Source organism: Coturnix japonica, chromosome Z (assembly GCF_054131305.1).
Source record: "Coturnix japonica strain WE chromosome Z, WE-NBRP24, whole genome shotgun sequence".
NCBI classification, from domain to species: domain Eukaryota; kingdom Metazoa; phylum Chordata; class Aves; order Galliformes; family Phasianidae; genus Coturnix; species Coturnix japonica.
Window position 1 is genome coordinate 4,321,094 of NC_140702.1, and position 18,432 is coordinate 4,339,525.

At 45.0% G+C, this 18,432-nt stretch overlaps 2 protein-coding genes across 2 annotated transcripts; both read right to left on the reverse strand.

Moving 5' to 3' along the window:
- Positions 1-12: 12 nt before the first annotated feature.
- Positions 13-3,514, reverse strand: LOC146753607 (immunoglobulin superfamily member 22-like). The gene is made up of 4 exons (XM_085529393.1): positions 3,489-3,514; positions 2,790-3,076; positions 1,055-2,130; positions 13-317 (listed from the first exon to the last, which is right to left on the reverse strand). Exons 1-3 carry the CDS (start codon positions 3,512-3,514, stop codon positions 1,844-1,846), a joined length of 600 nt encoding a protein of 199 aa, XP_085385519.1. The 3' UTR covers positions 13-317; positions 1,055-1,843.
- Positions 3,515-7,994: 4,480 nt separating this feature from the next.
- LOC146753608 (obscurin-like protein 1) lies at positions 7,995-12,555 on the reverse strand. Its single transcript, XM_085530667.1, has 2 exons — positions 12,294-12,555; positions 7,995-8,463 (listed from the first exon to the last, which is right to left on the reverse strand). Exons 1-2 carry the CDS (start codon positions 12,496-12,498, stop codon positions 8,015-8,017), a joined length of 654 nt encoding a protein of 217 aa, XP_085386793.1. The 5' UTR covers positions 12,499-12,555; the 3' UTR covers positions 7,995-8,014.
- Between the last annotated feature and the right edge of the window lie 5,877 nt (positions 12,556-18,432).

An 18,432-nucleotide genomic window follows, 5' to 3' on the forward strand; every position in this document is an offset into this window, starting at 1 on the left:
ATTTACCTCGACTTCTCTACATGCCATCCCCAGTGTGCTTTTCAACTCACCTTGCACAGTGACCCTGGCTTTTGTTTCAGAGTCCTCTGTCTCACAGGGGTACTCCGTGCTGTCCTTGGCGGTAGAGTCATGGATGATCAGAATGGCCCCAGTTCCCTCCTGCTGCAAGTCGTACTTCTGGCTTTTTCTGATTGCTTTGCCATCCTTGTACCACCTGATGTTCACATCTGGTTTCGACAGCTCACGGCTCAGGCTGATGTCCTGCCCTGCTGCTGCTGTCTTATCCTCCAGCTGTTTTGTTACCTCAGTAGGTTTTTCTGAAAGAAAACATGCTTTTTGAGTAACATACACTTAGGGTAGGATGCCTCTCTCAAAATACACGCATCTACATGCTGGACATAAGTTAGAGAGGCACTTGCAACAGAGGCCATCCTACAGCCAGCAGTAATCTGTAAAGTACAGACAATAGAATTCCAGGCACCATTAATTCTCTCTTAAATCTACCCCATTGAGGATGATGAACCATGTCTGAAAACTGCCTCTTCCTTTTCTCCACTGAGCACACTGGGAGCCTCAGATGATGCTCTCAGATGCACATGTTCTAGATAGGAATTTGTTGTACAGCTAGATGATGTGAAGGCCATCCCTTCAGCTTATACTTAGAGGATATTTGCTCCCACAGTTCCCTCAACAGATCATTCCTGATTTACTGTTAATGGAACAAGCTGTAGTGAGATGCCCATTTCCAACACTACACCAGTGCTTTGGGTAGTTCTCACATTTGTGTCAAATGGTTCCTCCTTTTACTTATTTTTAAGAGAAATTCTCAGTGCTTCAAGGTTCAAGTAGAAGGTTGCTATTCACTTTAACCATATTATGAGTTAGCTCTCATGACAATCTTATCAGAAGACAGATGAAGGAATCAGACCCCAGAATCTCTCCCATCTCATTACCTTTCACAGACAGAGAGGCTTTGGAGGTTAGACCACGGGCAATAAAAACGACTTCCCCAGAGTCAGTAAAAGTCACACTTTTGATAAGGAGAGTCTCTTACCAACCCACGTTAGAAGCTTTAAATCGCCCACCACTTTCCACTCTGCTTCCATTCAGTGTCCACTTGAACTCATCAATGCTTTCATGGGACAGAATGCATTCAAAAGTGCATCTACCTCCTGGATTTCATTGTTTTTCAGCCGTTTGCTAATGCCAATATTCAGCTCTGGAAGATAAGAGATAGGTTAGTATGAGGTTTAGATGGAGAAAAGGCATTCGTGACCAATGTGAGTAGCAGTACTGGTGTTTGAACTCAGGATTTGCAGATCATGGCTGCGTTCCTCACTGATGTATTCTCTAAGACATTCTCCACTCAGAATTACCAGAAAGCTATAAAAAAAAAGAGACGTGAATCTCTTGGCTTTGCTCTGGAAGAACTACAAGGAGAGCAGCTCAGTCCATGGAGCACAATGAAGATTCAATGAGCTACAGAGGGAAAAACCTAACAGAGAGGACAACTCTAGGATGCTGCGTGAGGAAAAGGGTTTTGCCTACGACAAGACATTAAATGTTTCTATTAGCTAATTTGTTACCATCCTACCCCTACTGGTGTTCAAACCATTTCTCCATTTTAGGGATGTTTAGAAAGGAAACATTTCCAGGACATTCTTGACGTTTTTTGTGATTTTCATGGCAAAAGGAGATACATTTACATCAAAAGCAATGGGAATTTTCCAGACATCACTGCGCTAAATTGCAGAAATACAGTTCTATTGTAGAAACTATTAAGGCTCGTGGGGGAATAGGTGTAAGACATAGTGACCACACTGAATGTGCTTTTAGCACTCCTTTACTTTCCACAGTACTTACCCTGAACGCCGACATTTGACTTGGCAACATCAGTGCCAATATCACAGGTATAGAAACCTGCATCTGGCTTCTCGAGGTCATGGAGAAGGAGACATAGGGTCTTCCCAGACTGTACCAGCTCATACTTGTTGCCAGAAGTGAGCACATCACCGTCCTTTTTCCTCACTGGTTTGACCTTCTCTTTAGAGACTTCACATTCCAATTTAATCACACCCCGCTCCTCACCAAAAACATCATCCAAGGACTTCATGAGGACAGCAGGCTTCTCTGCAATTAAACAGGCAAAACAGAACAACGTGATACAGAAGTTGAGACATTTCCAGTTGCTTTCAGCTTTTTAAGGAGAGATCAATAAATCTTTACCAGTACTGACAACACCAATATAGAACCTAAAGCGGTTTCATGTCTCTTGACAGAATGCGCTTTAAGGAATTCTGAACTAATCAGTAGGAGAATACAGGGAACAGGAGGGACAGCCTGCATTGCTGTGGGTGGGACTGATATCATATGAAGTTATTGGGATGCAGCTCTTCTAAAGCTGGAGAGCTGGCATTGCCCTCACATGGAGCAGAGCTCATACAGCAGGCCACAGGATTAAGAGGATAAGCTGATCTCTCCCTGCAGTCATAAATCCTTGGAGACAACAGCATTGACACTGCATGGCACTGAAGCAGTAAAAAAATTGCTCCTGTAACTCTTCTTGTGTTAAGTAAAATGATGATAAAAAGCAATGGAATGCTTTGGCAGGACACCAAAACCATCCTCCTTCGTTGATATCTGCTGCAATGGAACCTTCCACTGGAAGAAAGCCCCTGATAACTTGTCACCCCAGAGAGGTGAGCTTTAGAAGCAGGATTGCTTCACAATAGAATGAACTGGAGCTCCTTAGCATCTCTTACATCCAGGAGGGTTGTGACCAGACCCACCTATCACCTTCAGGCGCGCGCTTTCTGACACCTTGTCTGACTTCACTGTCACTGTGCCAGCATCTTCAGGCTTAACCTGACTCATTGTCAGTGTGCAGCAACTGCCAACGTTCTTGATGTCATTGTAATTGTTGGTGTAAAGGAGGTTGCCATTCAGGAACCATTCCACGTCCTCGTCATCATGGGACAGCTCGCAGGAGAAGACAGCAGAGCTCTCTTCTTCAGTTTCCACATCATGCTGATGCTTCGTCACTTCTACATTGCGAGCTGTGGGGAAACAAGGTGAACTGTTACAAAAATAAGAACCTTAAGAAGAGAAATCTGAGGTGAAATAGGACATGGAAGAGGCCACCCTCCATGCTCATACCTTCAGCTGTCAGCGTGGCCTCAGTCTCTGCAATTTCTGCCTTGCACTTGTACACACCAGCATCATCGGGCTTCAGCTTCAGAATCTTGAGCTCTGCTGAATGCTTATCCCTCTTGATCTTGTACTTCTCAGAGGGCTCGATGGGTGGGTGGCCCTTGAACCATTTCACAACCTTTGGAGAAGGCCTGAAGTCACAGGACAGGATGACAGAATGACGTTCCAAAGCTGTCTTGTCCTCCAACTTCCTGGTGATTTGTAAATGGTAATCTGCAAAGCAGGGGTGGAAGAGAAGAAAGGATGAGGACAATTGGAAGAAGAGGAAAGTCTCTTGCGTGTATTCCATTCCAATTAATTCCATGTTCACAATTGTTCTTTGAACCACTTTATCTAAAGATAAAACAAACGATTGCCTATAGGGAATGCCATTGACTACATTTCTATAAAGTAATACTGTATATTATCTACTAAATGCAAGGTCCAGTTCTTGTTCTGTGCTTATTAAATTGCTCCCAGTTGAGGCTTTTTTTCAAATAAGAGTGAGTTGAAAATATAACAAGTACTTTAGGATGTGAATGGAGACTCTTACGCTGGGGACAACAGCAGATAAGAAGCCTGGAAATTTCCTTCAGATGAAATCAATGACAAACTGCATCAAATTTAGGTGCTACCAAACTTAAACTTGTCTAGTTCAGAAATACAATTAATTCCACCTGATTTGACTTCTTTGGTATAGCCAAGGAAAAAACCTCAGCTCTGTAGGTCTGAATAGTAAGCACATCACAACTATTCAAACAGATCTTTTACTGAGATGCAGCTGTCTTATTTAGTGTCCAACGACTTTTAAAAGGAAATGGAGCAGACCCTCCAGAAAACACACAATATTTCAAAGACTCCAGTGAAGGAAGACTGTACGTTAATTAATTCTTCATCTTCATGATGTAAATCAAGCCAGGATACGTTACCTCTGATGAGCAGATTGGCTGTGGATTTGGATTTGCCAATTGAGAACTGAATGGTGCCTGTCATATCAGTGGTGGTTTTCGGTATGGTCAGCCGGTGGATGGTGCCTTCTTGCTGCATAATCAAGTTTCTTCCAGCCTGTAAGACTTCCCCACGTAGATACCACTTGGGAGGTTTCATAGAAGGAATGGATATCTCGCATTCAAATTTGGCTTCTTCAGGCTCAGTCACATCCTCATCACACAGCTCCTTTACTAGATTAATGGATTGCTCTTTAAGAAGGATGGAACAAGAGAAAGCAGAGATTTAGAAGGAATATAAAAAACCCATACATTATCACCCTACTTACTCATGTCAGCATTACTGCACATGAACACTACACCTATCAGCTCAAAATGCCTTAAAACATCATTAAAAAAGTAGTAGAAAGAAAGGAAAGTTGTTAAGAAGTCAGACAATAAGACTGACAACCTGAAGAGAGCCCAGATCTTCTGATTCCCAGTCCAACATCCAAATCAAATCATTACCTTCCCATCTCGATATCAAACTCCTCGCATTACGAAATGGAATAGAGGATCAGTGAAACACAGACATTGATAATTACTTTGGTTAAATACAGCAACGTAGCTCTGAACAACAAGTTTTCTCCTAGTAAAGGTCTCTGTAGCTCAAATGTAATGACTCTACTTAGGAGAAATTCATTTTCCAGGATGTTCTTGCCCTTATAATTGTAACAGTGGCAAAGCTGGGGACTGAACTCTTGAGTACTGTGCTAACTCAAATGTCTCCCTTTTCTTTACCACACTTAACATCATATATATACCCTAACATTGTATATATTAAAAATAAACACAACCTGTGCTCATTTCAAACATACAGAGAAGATGAAGAAAAATTCAAGCTATGTTTTTATCCCTCAACGTTCAAACACAAATCTGAAGTCTAAAGGTAGAAAATCAACTTCCTAAGAAAATCGCCTGTTTTACTTAGCAAAGTAAATCCCAAAAGACAAGCTGGATATTTTGTGGGCAGAATGGCAGGTAGGTTGGAGCTTTTATTTCTGTGAAAGGTCATGGTGGTGTTTAACTTCCTTGACATTAAAGCAAAGGATGTTAGCTGGTTTATAACATAAGATAATTTAAGCAAAATCGTCATCAGAAGCATAATTACCTTTCACTGTAAGATGGGCACAAGATTCTGCCTTTTCTGCTACAGATTTTATTTCTGCTGCATCCTTGACTTGGACACATGTGTAAGTCAGCGAGTAGGTCTTTCCTGAAGCAGAGAACCACAGAGTCACTAAGGCTGGAAAAGACCACTAAGGTCATCTAGTCCAACCACCAACTCATCCCTACCAAACTGTACTCTTGAGAGCAAACCCACAACTACACTTGGCTTCCTTGAGCAAACAGCTCTGAGGCACATGGCCAGGCTGAGCATCATCCATCTGGTTTCACAGCTTCACTGCCTGTTCTCTCATGTCAATGAAACCAGCCATTCCCCCACATCCACATCCCACCAAAGCTGCTTAGTGCTCCCAAAGCAAATGCTCGCCAGTTGTTTCCAACTTGAAGGTCATCTTCTGGCCAGCAGCCTCGCAGATGTATTCTCCAGCATCTTTCTTCTCCAGCTGCTCCACAACCAGACGCCGTGTTTTGCCCACAGATTCCATTCTGAACTTTCTGGAGGAGGCAAGCAGTCTTCCATCCTTGGATCATTTTACTTAGATTGGATCCTGTGCTACTTCACAGCTGAGGGAGGCACTTGCTGCCAGGGCAGCACTCACCTCTTTCTGCACCTTCTCCTGGTTTATAAACACAGGTTTTGGCTCTGAGGGAAGAAAAGAAAAAGTATTGACTGAGGGACTGAAATGAGACCATCTTGCAGGTTTGTATGTACAGCTTGGAACAGGTTTAGGTTACCACTTGTGCCCAAACTAATAGCCTTCACTAGAGAATATCAGCTCTTCTGTTGAAACTAAGTGTCAAATCTAGGCAAGAAAGAACCTAGGAACTGAAGGAACCAAGAGGGTCCTTGAACACCAGTCCCATGGTTGCAAGTCACTATGCAAACATATTGAACCCAAAAGAACATCTGTCCTGCAGGCAACCAAAACCTGAGTTCCTTTTACTTAAGACCCACTGTGAAACATCAAAACACATAAACGTGTGATAGTCAAACCACTGGCTGCCTTTTCATGACCCAGAACAGTACTCCTGGCTTCCTGAACAGACTCCTCATGGCATCTACCATTGCCACAACTGTGACTGTCAAAGACACAAAGGAAATATGCTCACCAACGCAGTCCTTTGTTCTTTGTGTGTGATTTGCAGATATCTATTTTACTTTGAGCTCTGGGAATAGTCAGCTCTACCAGGTCTCTTACTGTGAGTAGCAGACTCACCTATCCAGATGCAGCCTCCAACATAAAGGCATAGGAAAAAGGCAGTGTACTACTAGGAGAAGTTCCTGCTTCTCCTACCATGAAAGCCTGCACGTACAACATGCACTCCAGCCTCACTGCACATACTTATCTTAGTCAAATGTTTCCGTGAACAAGAATTACAGTTTGGGATCTCAGGCACAGGAGAGATTTGAATAATATCTTGAATATTGCTTCCATTGTACATATATCAGTAATTATTATTCTACAGACAGACTGAAACAGGTCTTTGTGCCATACTGAAACCAAATACTTTCTACAAACCCAGACACCAAATACTTTCTACAAACCCAGACAATCATGTCTACGGAAAAATCCTCAGCACAGACTACTGCAACTGGATCACTGTATAATAGAAACTAGATTTTACTTTACTGTTCTCTGCTGTATTTCAGACAACACCTGTTTCACCTGTGACATGAGTCTTGAAGGTGAGTTTCTGGCCAGCAGCCTCGCAGCTGTACTCCCCTGCATCTTTCTTCTCCACCTGGCTCACCACCAGCCAACGCTGTTTGCCCTCTGACTCCACCTTGAACTTCTTGCTCCAGGTGATCAGTTTCCCCTCCTTGTACCACTTCACCTCCATCTTCTCCTGGGCCACCTCGCAGCTCAGCGTGGCATTTTCTGTTGGTGCAGCCTTCATCTCCTTTTGTATTTTGTCCTTCTCTGTAAACACGTTTTCTTTCTCTGCAGGGACATCACAAGAGTCACACAGTTTTGCTGTAGTCTGCTGCAGAGCTTACTCCAGTTGCCCGTTTTCATTATACTTGCACTTCACAGGGAGCATCGTGATGCCTCACTAAGACAGGAAAATACTTTCCCCTCTATTTTGCCTTGGGAAATGATAGACATATCATTTCATGTCATATCATATCATATCATATCATATCACATCATATCATATCATATCATATCATATCATATCATTTCATATCATATCATATCACATCATATCACAAAGCTAAACATTTTGCAGTCTGATAGCAGATTTGGACATGAGATTTAGAACACCTGCATGCACTGCTGAACCTCCTCCCTTCTCTTTTTTTCTTCTGATGTCTCTCTACATTTCCAGTAAATCAGAAGGGAACGGCCCTCTAGAACAGGTTGCCCAAGGAGACTGTGGATGCTCCATCCCTGCAGGCATTCAAGGCCAGGCTGGATGTGGTTCTGGGCAGCCTGGGCTGCTGCTTGGCAACCCTGCACATAGGAAGAAGGGGGTTGGAACTGGATGAGCACTGTGGGCCTTTGCAACCCAGGCCATTTATCAGTCTGATTATTGGCATTTTCCACCTAATTGTGTCACTCAAATTTTGTAACCAGATCTCTTCAAACACCTCCCCTTTTCTCACTCCTTGCATGCCTGGTGTGCTCTTGCACTGTAACCCTGCAGACACCAGCTGACTACAAGAGCTGCACAAGTTACCCTCCTTGCCTATGGTTTGTTGCAGTAATTCATTCCTGGATGGAAAAGCACATGTAGAAAAGTGTTGCTATGAGACTAGATGACAGAGAAAGTCCTAGAGCCAAAATGTTTTGCACCAGAGAGGCTGTCAGTTGATCCTCCAAATGCAAGACACACCAAATGAAGCGTTCCTTTATCTCTGGGATTCCAAGCATTTTCTCACCTCTGACTTTCACTTGGAATGTTGCTTTGTCATCTTTTGTTTCACAGCTGTAGCTCCCTTGGTCTTTCAGGGTCACATTTTTGACCATGAGGTTGCGGTGCGTCCCCTGGGAGATGATGGTTGTCTTCTGGTCCTGCTTCACCTCTGTTTGATCTTTCTTCCATACGACAGCTCCGCTTGCAGCTGACACCTCACACACCAGCTCCAGGTCTTCAGAAGGACTGACTGATATTTCTGGAGTCATTTTGGGCTTGTTGACAACATTAATGGCTTCATCTGAAGAAAAAAAGAGAAAGTGGTTTACATCCTGACTCAGGCTTATTCAGCACAGCATGAAGATACAGTTAGAACTGATTGTAATGTCTCTGCTCATTACATTTGGGTGATCGAGTTTCACCTCTGGAGGTACTCACATACAAACGTGTGCTTGATTCTCCTGTGTAAGGAAAGAGTAAGTTCTATGCAGACAGTTCTTATTTCTTTTAATCAATTCTGTATTCTGCACGTGTTCTTCTGTAGCTAAAATGAAGGCAGCTAAGTAACGTGTTTTCAATGCATGAACAAACCTATTCAACACCTTGTCTCTAAGCTAACAAGCAGCGTTTGATGAGCACATCAGTATTTCATGCCCTTCATTCCATCCAGACACAACCTGCCTGAGGAGCAAGCTGATGGCTGTCAGCTACAGGCAGACCAAGCTTAGTATTGCATTTCTTACAGAACAACTGTTGCTTTCAGTCACTGGATATACCAAGGCCAATTGCTATGCCAGGCACATTTATGGCATCAGTGAACAAATAATGAGTTAAAAATTGTAATAGACAGGAGCCATCTATTTTTTTAAAACTAGGTGACCAAAGAAGAACAGCCCCTCTAGAGTCAAGCTGTTAAGAACTAATAGCATCAATCAATATCACATAGATAGATTACTTCCCTGCCCTAAGACCATCTTGTGACCATTTGGTGCTCCTAATTAAGCCCTCTTGATGGCATTTTTGTCTGAGCCACGTGACATTTTGTGATAGGAGTTACTGCTAGTGTTCCCTTCACCCTACACCAAAGTAGGAGGTATCCATTCTCAGGGAATCATGCAGGCTTCCTCTGGATTTGATGCTCAGAGACAGCCCCAGAACTTTTTAAATCTTAGCTTAGCTCTCATCCAATAATGTTCATCAAACAGTGCAACTTGTCCTTTGGGGATGCCTTTGTTCTGCATCAACCAGTTCCAACGGAGTCTTCTCGGCTTGTTTTAGATCAGTTTGTCAACAGATAAAGCCAGGGTCTTTGAATTACAAAGTGAAATTGCAGAATGCATGATTCTCAACCAAACAGAACGGGAGGTGGGATGCAGGGTGAATACCTGAGCCAACACCACCTGCAAGCAACCCTTCAATATCTTAGGAATCTCTAGCCATCCCAAATCCAGTGTTGTGCTTGATCTATCATCTCTGCTGAGTTTTTAGCCTGCTGATGGTGAGCATAATGGTGGTGATGGGTGAGCAGTTGGACTAGAGGGTATTAACCAACCTTAAGGAGCCTGTGATCAGAGGAATGTGAATGTGCTGTTAAAGGTCACAAGCGCTGCACTGCAGCATGAGCATACACAGCAAAAGGCTTTCAGTAGAGGTTCATTTTATAAATGAGGACTGGGTTATGGAAAAGAGGTTCAAGATAGAAACCAGAAAACAGATCTTAACGCCAGGTTCTGTGAATGCAGCCAGTTGAATTTCACAGATATTGACTTTCAATGACAATTTCTTGTGTTATTTTATCCTCCAGCTCCACCCTGAACAGGAACATGTCAGTGACAAGCATTACTCCTCCAGGCTTGACCTGACAGTGCTTTACTTGCACTATGAGCTAATGGCTGTGCTTACAGCACCTCAGGGAGACACCTCAGAGATCACAACATCCTTCGGGTACAGCAGGAGACACTCAACTCTCCAAATGTGGAGTTTAATTTGTCAAAAGAGGAGACTGGATTCCCATGCTAAGAACTTAGGACCGTTTCAGTCATAGGTTTAAAGATGATGTAAGTGCTGAGGCAATTCATGAACTAGAAGAATGAAGCCCAGATGTCAGGGCTCAAGTCGTGACTCCAGTTGTCTCTTTGTTTATGAAGTTTGCCAGTGCTGAAACAAAATATGGGCACACAAAATATGTATGATGATAAAGAACTGCAGGGACATTGCTGACCATGAGGCATTCATTTATCATAAGGCCAAACATACACGTTTAATCCTAGTTCTAATTGCTAGATTCTAATTCAGAAGCTGGCAAATTGGCAGCTTTTATAAACCACATACCAGATTACCTTATCTCCACAAGTCGAAGGACATACACTGTACAGGGGATAGAGCCAAAGGAAGAAGCCCAGGGCTTAAAGAAAATGTCTAAACTCGGAAACCTGAGGAAAGAATTGGAACAAGCAAACTAGAAGGAAATAAATGGAGGGTGTTCTATTACTGCATTGTAACCCCCTGGAAAACAAATCGAGCCTAAAAGATGGAGACAACACTTAGGACTGAAAAGAAAAACAGAATTCCTTTATGGAAGTTAATTGGAGCGCAAAAGTTAGATGATGAAACTGGCCTCTATTAACACACAGTGGAATAATTGTAGTCACCTCACCACTGTTGGATGTGAGCCCAGCCACACAAAAGCAGCTGCTGGTTTTCACTGCAGATACTGCAGGAAGGAGGAACAGCCTCCGGACTGGACCAGCTGAGCGTGGCCCTACCAGGATTTGCTCCAAAAGTCTTATTACCAGTAGTGATTCCTGCTGAAATACATGGGGGTCCTCCTTTGATTCCAACCCCAACCCACCCCAACATGCCCCCTGATAACATCCATCAGGGCCACATCTCCACAGTTCCTGAACACCTCCAGGGATCCCACCACCTCCGTGGGTAGCCTGTGCCAGTTAATTCTGAGGGCAGACCTGCCAGTATGAAATATTATGCTAACGTGACAAAGAGGGAGAAGAAAAGCAAAATTAAGACTAGCTGACAAGCCTTGGCAGGAAGTTCTGCTCTCCATAAGTTTAGTCCCGTTATTCAATTCTGTTTGGAGCTGTCTCCATGCCTCTCTGGAGTTTGTTCATTGAGAAGAAGCAATTAAGTAAGCTCTCCAATGCCAAAGTGCATACACTACTCTAGGGCTTTGTTGTTTCTCCATGGATCAACAAGGGTGACAAGCCAGAAGAATATGATGAAGAGCCTCATGCATACTCAGTGTAAAAAAGAACAAGGCAATTGTTGCTGGGAAGAAGGTGCATTTGCATTTGTGTCTTCTGCAGAGGGTACTGCAGAAATGGAAAGTCTTCCACTGGAGCAAACAAAGGGCTCTCATTTATTGCAATCAAGGCCCAGCGTGTGGATCTCAGAGATCAGACCTAAACCCTGCAGCAAAACAGAGACCTGCGTGGGAAAGTTCAGTTTCTCCCTACATCTGTGTAAGAAAAAGCCCACCATGGAATGACAGCTAAGTAAACATCCCTGTGACTCGTCACAGGTCTCTTCTACATGTCAGTGCTGAGCAATTCAAGATATTTAATTTGGTCTTCTTGCCAGATTTACTAAGTAAAAATCAATCAAACATCTCCTTCTACTGATTAAGAATGCTCTAAACATGCTTCTGCAGAGGTTTCCACCCAGTGACAAACAGCTCCTCCCATCACGAATGTTTATTTGCTATATTTGGACATGCAACGCTGATTGATATTATTGGAATGATTGCTCCCCTACTTCTAAACTATTCCAGTGCAATCAGAAAGGCTGTCTGAACCTGGAGCTGAAAGTACTGCTCTATGGTGATGCAGTGGTAAACCTGGTGACTGAATGCACTGGCCAATAGCTGTGAACTGCAGACATTCATCAGCTGGCATGAAGCAATCTGGTTCAGATACCAAGCAGCTGGGTAGATTGGCTTACCCTACACTCAGTGCTATCATGTTTAGGTCATTACCAGGACTCACATCAGTCCATGGGATGCAATTTCAGGTATTTGGTACAGTCAGTGAATGCCTGCAGCCCCAGTTCTAATCAGCAGATCACAGCAACTATGCCTTGACTGGAAGAGGAAAGGAGAAGGATCAAAGCAAATACCTCTCACTTTCATCTTGGTGCTGACATCAACATTTTTGGCAACAAATTTCACTTCTGCTCCATCATCGTTCTTGGTGACGTTCTTTATGATTAGGCTGTGAGTAGTTTGGGTTCTCTTGATGATGCAGGTCTCGCTTTCCTGTAAGACTTTACCATTGATGTACCAAGTGCCGCAACACGTTGTTATAAGGTCAATAGTAAACATGGCATTCCTTCCAGGTACAGCTTCACCAGTTGTTAGGGGGGATTTCACAGTCAGGACTGGTTCTGAGGAAGAACAACATGGATGTCTTAATGCTCTTTAGATGCAAGTCTGGTATCTCATTTAGAGATGGAAGATTAAATCATAGGTACATTTCTACTTCTCCCTTTGCATGAGTGCTGGAAGAAGCACTTCTATGCTTCAAATCTGTTACAGAAAGTTCTGCCTCTTGCACATGTGAGATATCAAAAGATAATAATATTCATGTCTCTGTCACAGAAACATAACTTGTATCACTTTAGTGGTAGCTGGAGGTTGATAGGAGATAGGAGAACTAGGAATAAGGGAAAGCCTTTGGTGTGTTAATGCACTACTATCCTTCAAATCAAAGAAAACAACTTTAGGGAACCAACACAGCTGCTCAGCACACACTGACCCATTTCCATTGGGGTTTTTGTGCTTACCAAGGTGCACGCTCCCTGGGAATTCCAGAGACGGGCTCTGTCCATGCGCATTGACTGCAGACACTCGGAACTGATCATCAGCCTCTTCAGACAGATTGCTCACCGTGAACTCTGGGACGGGGACATGAGACTCGTGGCACCTCACCCAGGTGAAGCCAGTTAGTTTCTTGCGTTCCACAATGTAGCCATCGATTGGAATGGGGGTTGCATCTTCGGAGGGGACCATGCCAGCGTCACTGAGGTTTCTGTTTTATTTTTTACCACGGGGTCAGCTGGGGGCTGGGTGGGAGGTTTTCTGGGAGCTGAACAGAAAGAAATACAGAAATATTAGCATAAGGTCATGTAGGCGGGAAAAGACCTTCACGATCAGCAGACTCAACTTTCAGCATGACCTACTGAGTCCCACCATTAACTACTGTGGTACCTGAGGACATACATGACAAGCTTATTCCTGCAGGTATTTGCATAGTGAATATATTCACCCTCTGGTTGCTTTGGAACATTTTAGAGGTTAAAATCCCATCAGACTTTTTCACTGTGTGCAGCCACTGATACAGGCAGGAGGCTGGGAATTACCTGATGGGCTCTAGTTACAGACTACTGACACAGTAAAGGATTGATTTCATTTCATTTTGGCCATCAGAAAGTTTGGTGTCTGCTTTAAGTCACCCAATTATAATTTAAGACTCCAATTATAATCATATGGAGAACAGCGCATTTAGGAGAACTCATCTCATCTCAATAAACCTGAATGAAATCACAGAATCATAGGATCACGGGAGGGCTTGGGTTGGAAGAAACCTTCAAGATCATCCAGTTCTAAACACCCTGCCATGGGCTGGCTGCCCACTAACCAGCTCAGGCTGCCCATCACCCATCCAACCTCACCTTCAACACCAAGGACAGGCATCCACAGCTTCTCTGGGCAGCCTGAAATGGAAGCAATGAGCCACATGTTGAAGATACTCAAACATTCATGACTGTAGAGAGAGCCAAATACTCCATACATATTGCCTGCCTGGGAAATGGTATTAAAATGCCAACAACAGACTCATCCAGCTCATTGAAAATGGTGTGAACATGGCGTACAGGATTCTTCCAGCAGCTAGTTAGATCTGCAAAGAGCAAAGACAGGAAATCTCAATGCCATACAATTTTCCTGACCCATCCTGACACATAACTGCTTTGATGTGCACTGTTACCAGCCTGTCAGTTGCTGTTAGTCAGTGCTGGATGCCAAAGGTCCCACTAACATAGCATGAAGCCAAAAGCTAGACGCTGGAATCAGATCTCCTGACCTTACCATCTGAAACTGAGATGTCATATTTTGCTCAGAGGTGCCTGCTTGTAGGAGGGACAGCTTCCGAGCTTTTTCTACTCCAGGAACCAGCTTGAGCTCCAGAATTTAAACAGCAGTCAGAAATTAAACTGAGCTTTGTCACCTCCATCAAACAGAAGGAGTGGTTGGGTGGTACAGCTTTCCAAATAACTTAGAAACTGGCACAACAATCAGATGCCTACCTTTTCTTTTTGAACTTGTTAATACATAGAGGTTAATAGCATCAGAATGCCCCAAGCACTTCAGATAACATGACAGCTGTAAACCCTTCTTTAAGGATTCCTTAGAGTAACTGTAATTCAGTGGTGCTGGTGGGAGAAGGGAAGTCCTAATCTTCCCAGATGGTGAATAGAGTTGATGTTCACATGCAGACTGGTGCTGCAGCACAGCCAGAAACCACTCATTTGGGAAACACAGCACCAAGAAAATAACAGGAATAGCTTCATAAAATCAGGCAGCTTCACCCAAATTTCCGTCTGATCATCACAGTGGCCCTCCTTTGGACCCACCCCAACAGCTCCACATCCTTCCCAGGCCTGGACACAGTGCTGCAAATATGGCCTCACAAGAGCTGAGCAGGAGGGGACAATCACCTCCCTCTCCTGCTGGCCACCCCTTTTTCAGTGCAGCCCAGAACACACATGGATCTATCTTTTTCATATGGATATTCCTATAGATGTACATATATATACCACACCTACACCCCCACAATCTGCTACAACTTCATATTCCTCCCCACAGTCCCCGACAGCCCCCAGTAGCCCCATATCACCCTAAGGCCCCCACAACCCTCTATCTCTCCATACACCACCCCTTAAAGCCCCATACCTGCCCATATCCTCCAATAGCTCCCCACAACCCCTACACACCCTCAGAGCCCCCTAGAGCCCCTAGTCCTCCTATGGCCCACCACAGCCCCATATCCCCCCTACAGTCCCCCTCAGCTCCCTTTACAGCCCCTGCACAGCTCTATAGAACAGTCTGATAGAACTACCTCTAGTAGAAGCAATCTCCACACAGAGATCCTTTCCCAGTGGCACTCAGCCCTTCAGTGGGGTCTAAGAGAGCTGCAGCCAGACTCAAACACAACTGCTCACACAGCTCAGCTGCCTTCACCTGTGCTCCTGACGCTGACACATTGCAGCCCCACATCCCCCTCTGCCCCCCCCACAACGGCCACTCCCGCGCACTGCGGCTCAGCCAATCGGAGCCGGCGGAGCTGCCGCTGCCCAATGGGAGGCCGGGGGAGGCCGGCGCTGGGACGGGGAGAGGAGAGAAGAGACAGAGGCAGCACTGAGGTGGGATGGGCTGATGGGGAGTGCGGGGAGGACAGGGGGGTGTGGGGCTGTGGGGGGGCAGAGGGGGATGTGGGGCTGCAATGTGTCAGCGTCAGGAGCACAGGTGAAGGCAGCTGAGCTGTGTGAGCAGTTGTGTTTGAGTCTGGCTGCAGCTCTCTTAGACCCCACTGAAGGGCTGAGTGCCACTGGGAAAGGATCTCTGTGTGGAGATTGCTTCTACTAGAGGTAGTTCTATAAGACTGTTCTATAGAGCTGTGCAGGGGCTGTAAAGGGAGCTGAGGGGGACTCTAGGGAATGTTTTGTAATGCCTGCTGGGGCTGCAGGCAGCATTGCCTTCCTCCTTAGGGGGCAGGTTCAATCACAAACCTCCCTATTTCCTCTCACAAACGTCCTACAAACCATGTCTGGGCAGTGCTGTCTCGGCCTGGATCTCAGCTCCTGAGACTGTCAGATGTGAAGCAGCAGCTGCTGGGACAGGGCTGGCTCTGTGTGCCCTCTGTGGGTCTGTGGGCATAGAGTGGGGCAGAGGGATGACTGTGAGAGGGAGGAATTGCCCAGCCACTAGAAAGAGGAAATCAGCTGAAAAGGGGAGATTTGAGAAGCACTGAGGCTGTGGTGGTTTGGACAGTAAGAAGAAACCAAGCTGTCACTGTGCAGATGGGAACTCCAGTAGGAGAGCTGTGGTGGCTTTACAGATGGCAGACAGCACCTGGAGTGTAGAGCCAAGGGTAGGGGGGGATCTTCCTCTTAGCAATGCCATGCAAAGAATGATGCAGACTCCTGCAGGGTCGGCTTTGCTGTGTGACCCTGGGTGGAAGCAGCTGGAAGGTCTCAGCCCTTCTGCGTTATCCCAGGAGCTGGGGCAGTGCTCGGTCTCATCCCACCCCTGCTAATAGCAAATGCAGAATCCCTTATCTGTGTGCCCTTTTCTCTCATGTAGAGTCACCGACCCTGGGAAGTTCAAGAAAAGTTTGGATGTTGTGTTGAGGGCTATGATTTAACTGGGAAGTATTGGTGATGGTTGGACTGGATGATCTTATAGGTCTTTTCCAACCTTGATAATTCTATGGAGTTGTAGCAGATTGTGGGTGTGTAGGTGTGGTATATATATGTACATCTATGGGAATATCCGTATGAAAAAGATAGATCCATGCGTGTTCTGGGCTGCACTGAAAAAGGGGTGGCCAGCAGGAGAGGGAGGTGATTGTCCCCTCCTGCTCAGCTCTTGTGAGGCCCTATTTGCAGCACTGTGTCCAGGCCTGGGAAGGATGTGGAGCTGTTGGGGTGGGTCCAGAGGAGGAAAACTGTGATGATCAGAGGGCTGGAGCAGCTCTCCTATGAGGAAAGGTGGAGGGATCTGGGCTTGTTTAGCCTGGAGAAGAGAAGGCTGCGGGGAGACCTCATTGTGGCCTTTCAGTACTTGAAGGGAGCGTATAAACAGGAGGGGGAATGGCTGTGTATGAGGGTGGATAGTGATAGGAGAAGGGGGAATGGTTTTAAACTGAGACAGGGGAGGTTTAGGTTGGATCTTAGGAAGGTGTTTTTCGCCATGTTCACACCATTTTCAATGAGCTGGATGAGTCTGTTGTTGGCATTTTAATACCATTTACCAGTCAGGCAATATGTATGGAGTATTTGTCTCTCTCTACAGTCATGAATGTTTGAGTATCTTCAACATGTGGCTCATTGCTTCCATTTCAGGCTGCCCAGAGAAGCTGTGGATGCCTGTCCTTGGTGTTGAAGGCGAGGTTGGATGGGTGATGGGCAGCCTGAGCTGGTTAGTGGGCAGCCAGCCCATGGCAGGGTGTTTAGAACTGGATGATCTTGAAGGTTTCTTCCAACCCAAGCCCTCCCGTGATCCTATGATTCTGTGATTTCATTCAGGTTTATGAAGATGAGATGAGTTCTCCTGAATGCGCTGCTCTCCATAGGATTATACTTGGAGTCTTAAATTATAATTGGGTGACTTAAACCAGACACCAAACTTTCTGATGGCCAAAATGAAATGAAATCAATCCTTTACTGTGTCAGTAGTCTGTAACTAGAGCCCATCAGGTAATTCCCAGCCTCCTGCCTGTATCAGTGGCTGCACACAGTGAAAAAGTCTGATGGGATTTTAACCTCTAAAATGTTCCAAAGCAACCAGAGGGTGAATATATTCACTATGCAAATACCTGCAGGAATAAGCTTGTCATGTATGTCCTCAGGTACCACAGTAGTTAATGGTGGGACTCAGTAGGTCATGCTGAAAGTTGAGTCTGCTGATCTTAAAGGTCTTTTCCAACCTACATGACCTTATGCTAATATTTCTGTATTTCTTTCTGTTCAGCTGCCAGAAAACCTCCCACCCAGCCCCCAGCTGACCCCGTGGTGAAAAATAAAACAGAAACCTCAGTGACGCTGGCATGGTCCCCTCTGAAGATGCAACGCCCCATTCCAATCGATGGCTACATTGTGGAAGGCAATAAACTAACTGGCTTCACGTGCGTGAGGTGCCACGAGTCTCATGTCCCCATCCCAGAGTTCACGGTGAGCAATCTGTCTGAAGAGGCTGATGATCAGTTCTGAGTGTCTGCAGTCAATGCTCATGGACAGAGCCTGTCTCTGGAATTCCCAGGGAGCGTGCACCTTGGTAAGCACAAAAACCCCAATGGAAATGGGTCAGTGTGTGCTGAGCAGCTGTGTTGGTTCCCTAAAGTTGTTTTCTTTGACTTTAAGGATAGTAGTGCATTAACACACCAAAGGCTTTCCCTTATTCCTAGTTCTCCTATCTCCTGTCAACTTCTAGCTACCACTAAAGTGATACAAGTTCTGTTTCTGTGACAGAGACATGAAA

Excerpts from the sequence above, each read along its gene's own strand:
- LOC146753608 (XM_085530667.1), bottom strand. The coding sequence starts at position 12,498 with ATGTTTACTATTGACCTTATAACAACGTGTTGCGGCACTTGGTACATC. Across the intron at positions 8,464-12,293 it reads CACCAAGATGAAAGTGAGAG|ATGAAGCCATTAATGTTGTC; the intron begins GTATTTGCTTTG and ends TTTTTTCTTCAG.
- LOC146753607 (XM_085529393.1), bottom strand. The coding sequence starts at position 3,514 with ATGGAATTAATTGGAATGGAATACAC. Across the intron at positions 3,077-3,488 it reads TTAATTGGAATGGAATACAC|TTCACCTTGTTTCCCCACAG; the intron begins GCAAGAGACTTT and ends TTTTTGTAACAG. Across the intron at positions 2,131-2,789 it reads CGCGCGCCTGAAGGTGATAG|AGAAGCCTGCTGTCCTCATG; the intron begins GTGGGTCTGGTC and ends GTTTAATTGCAG.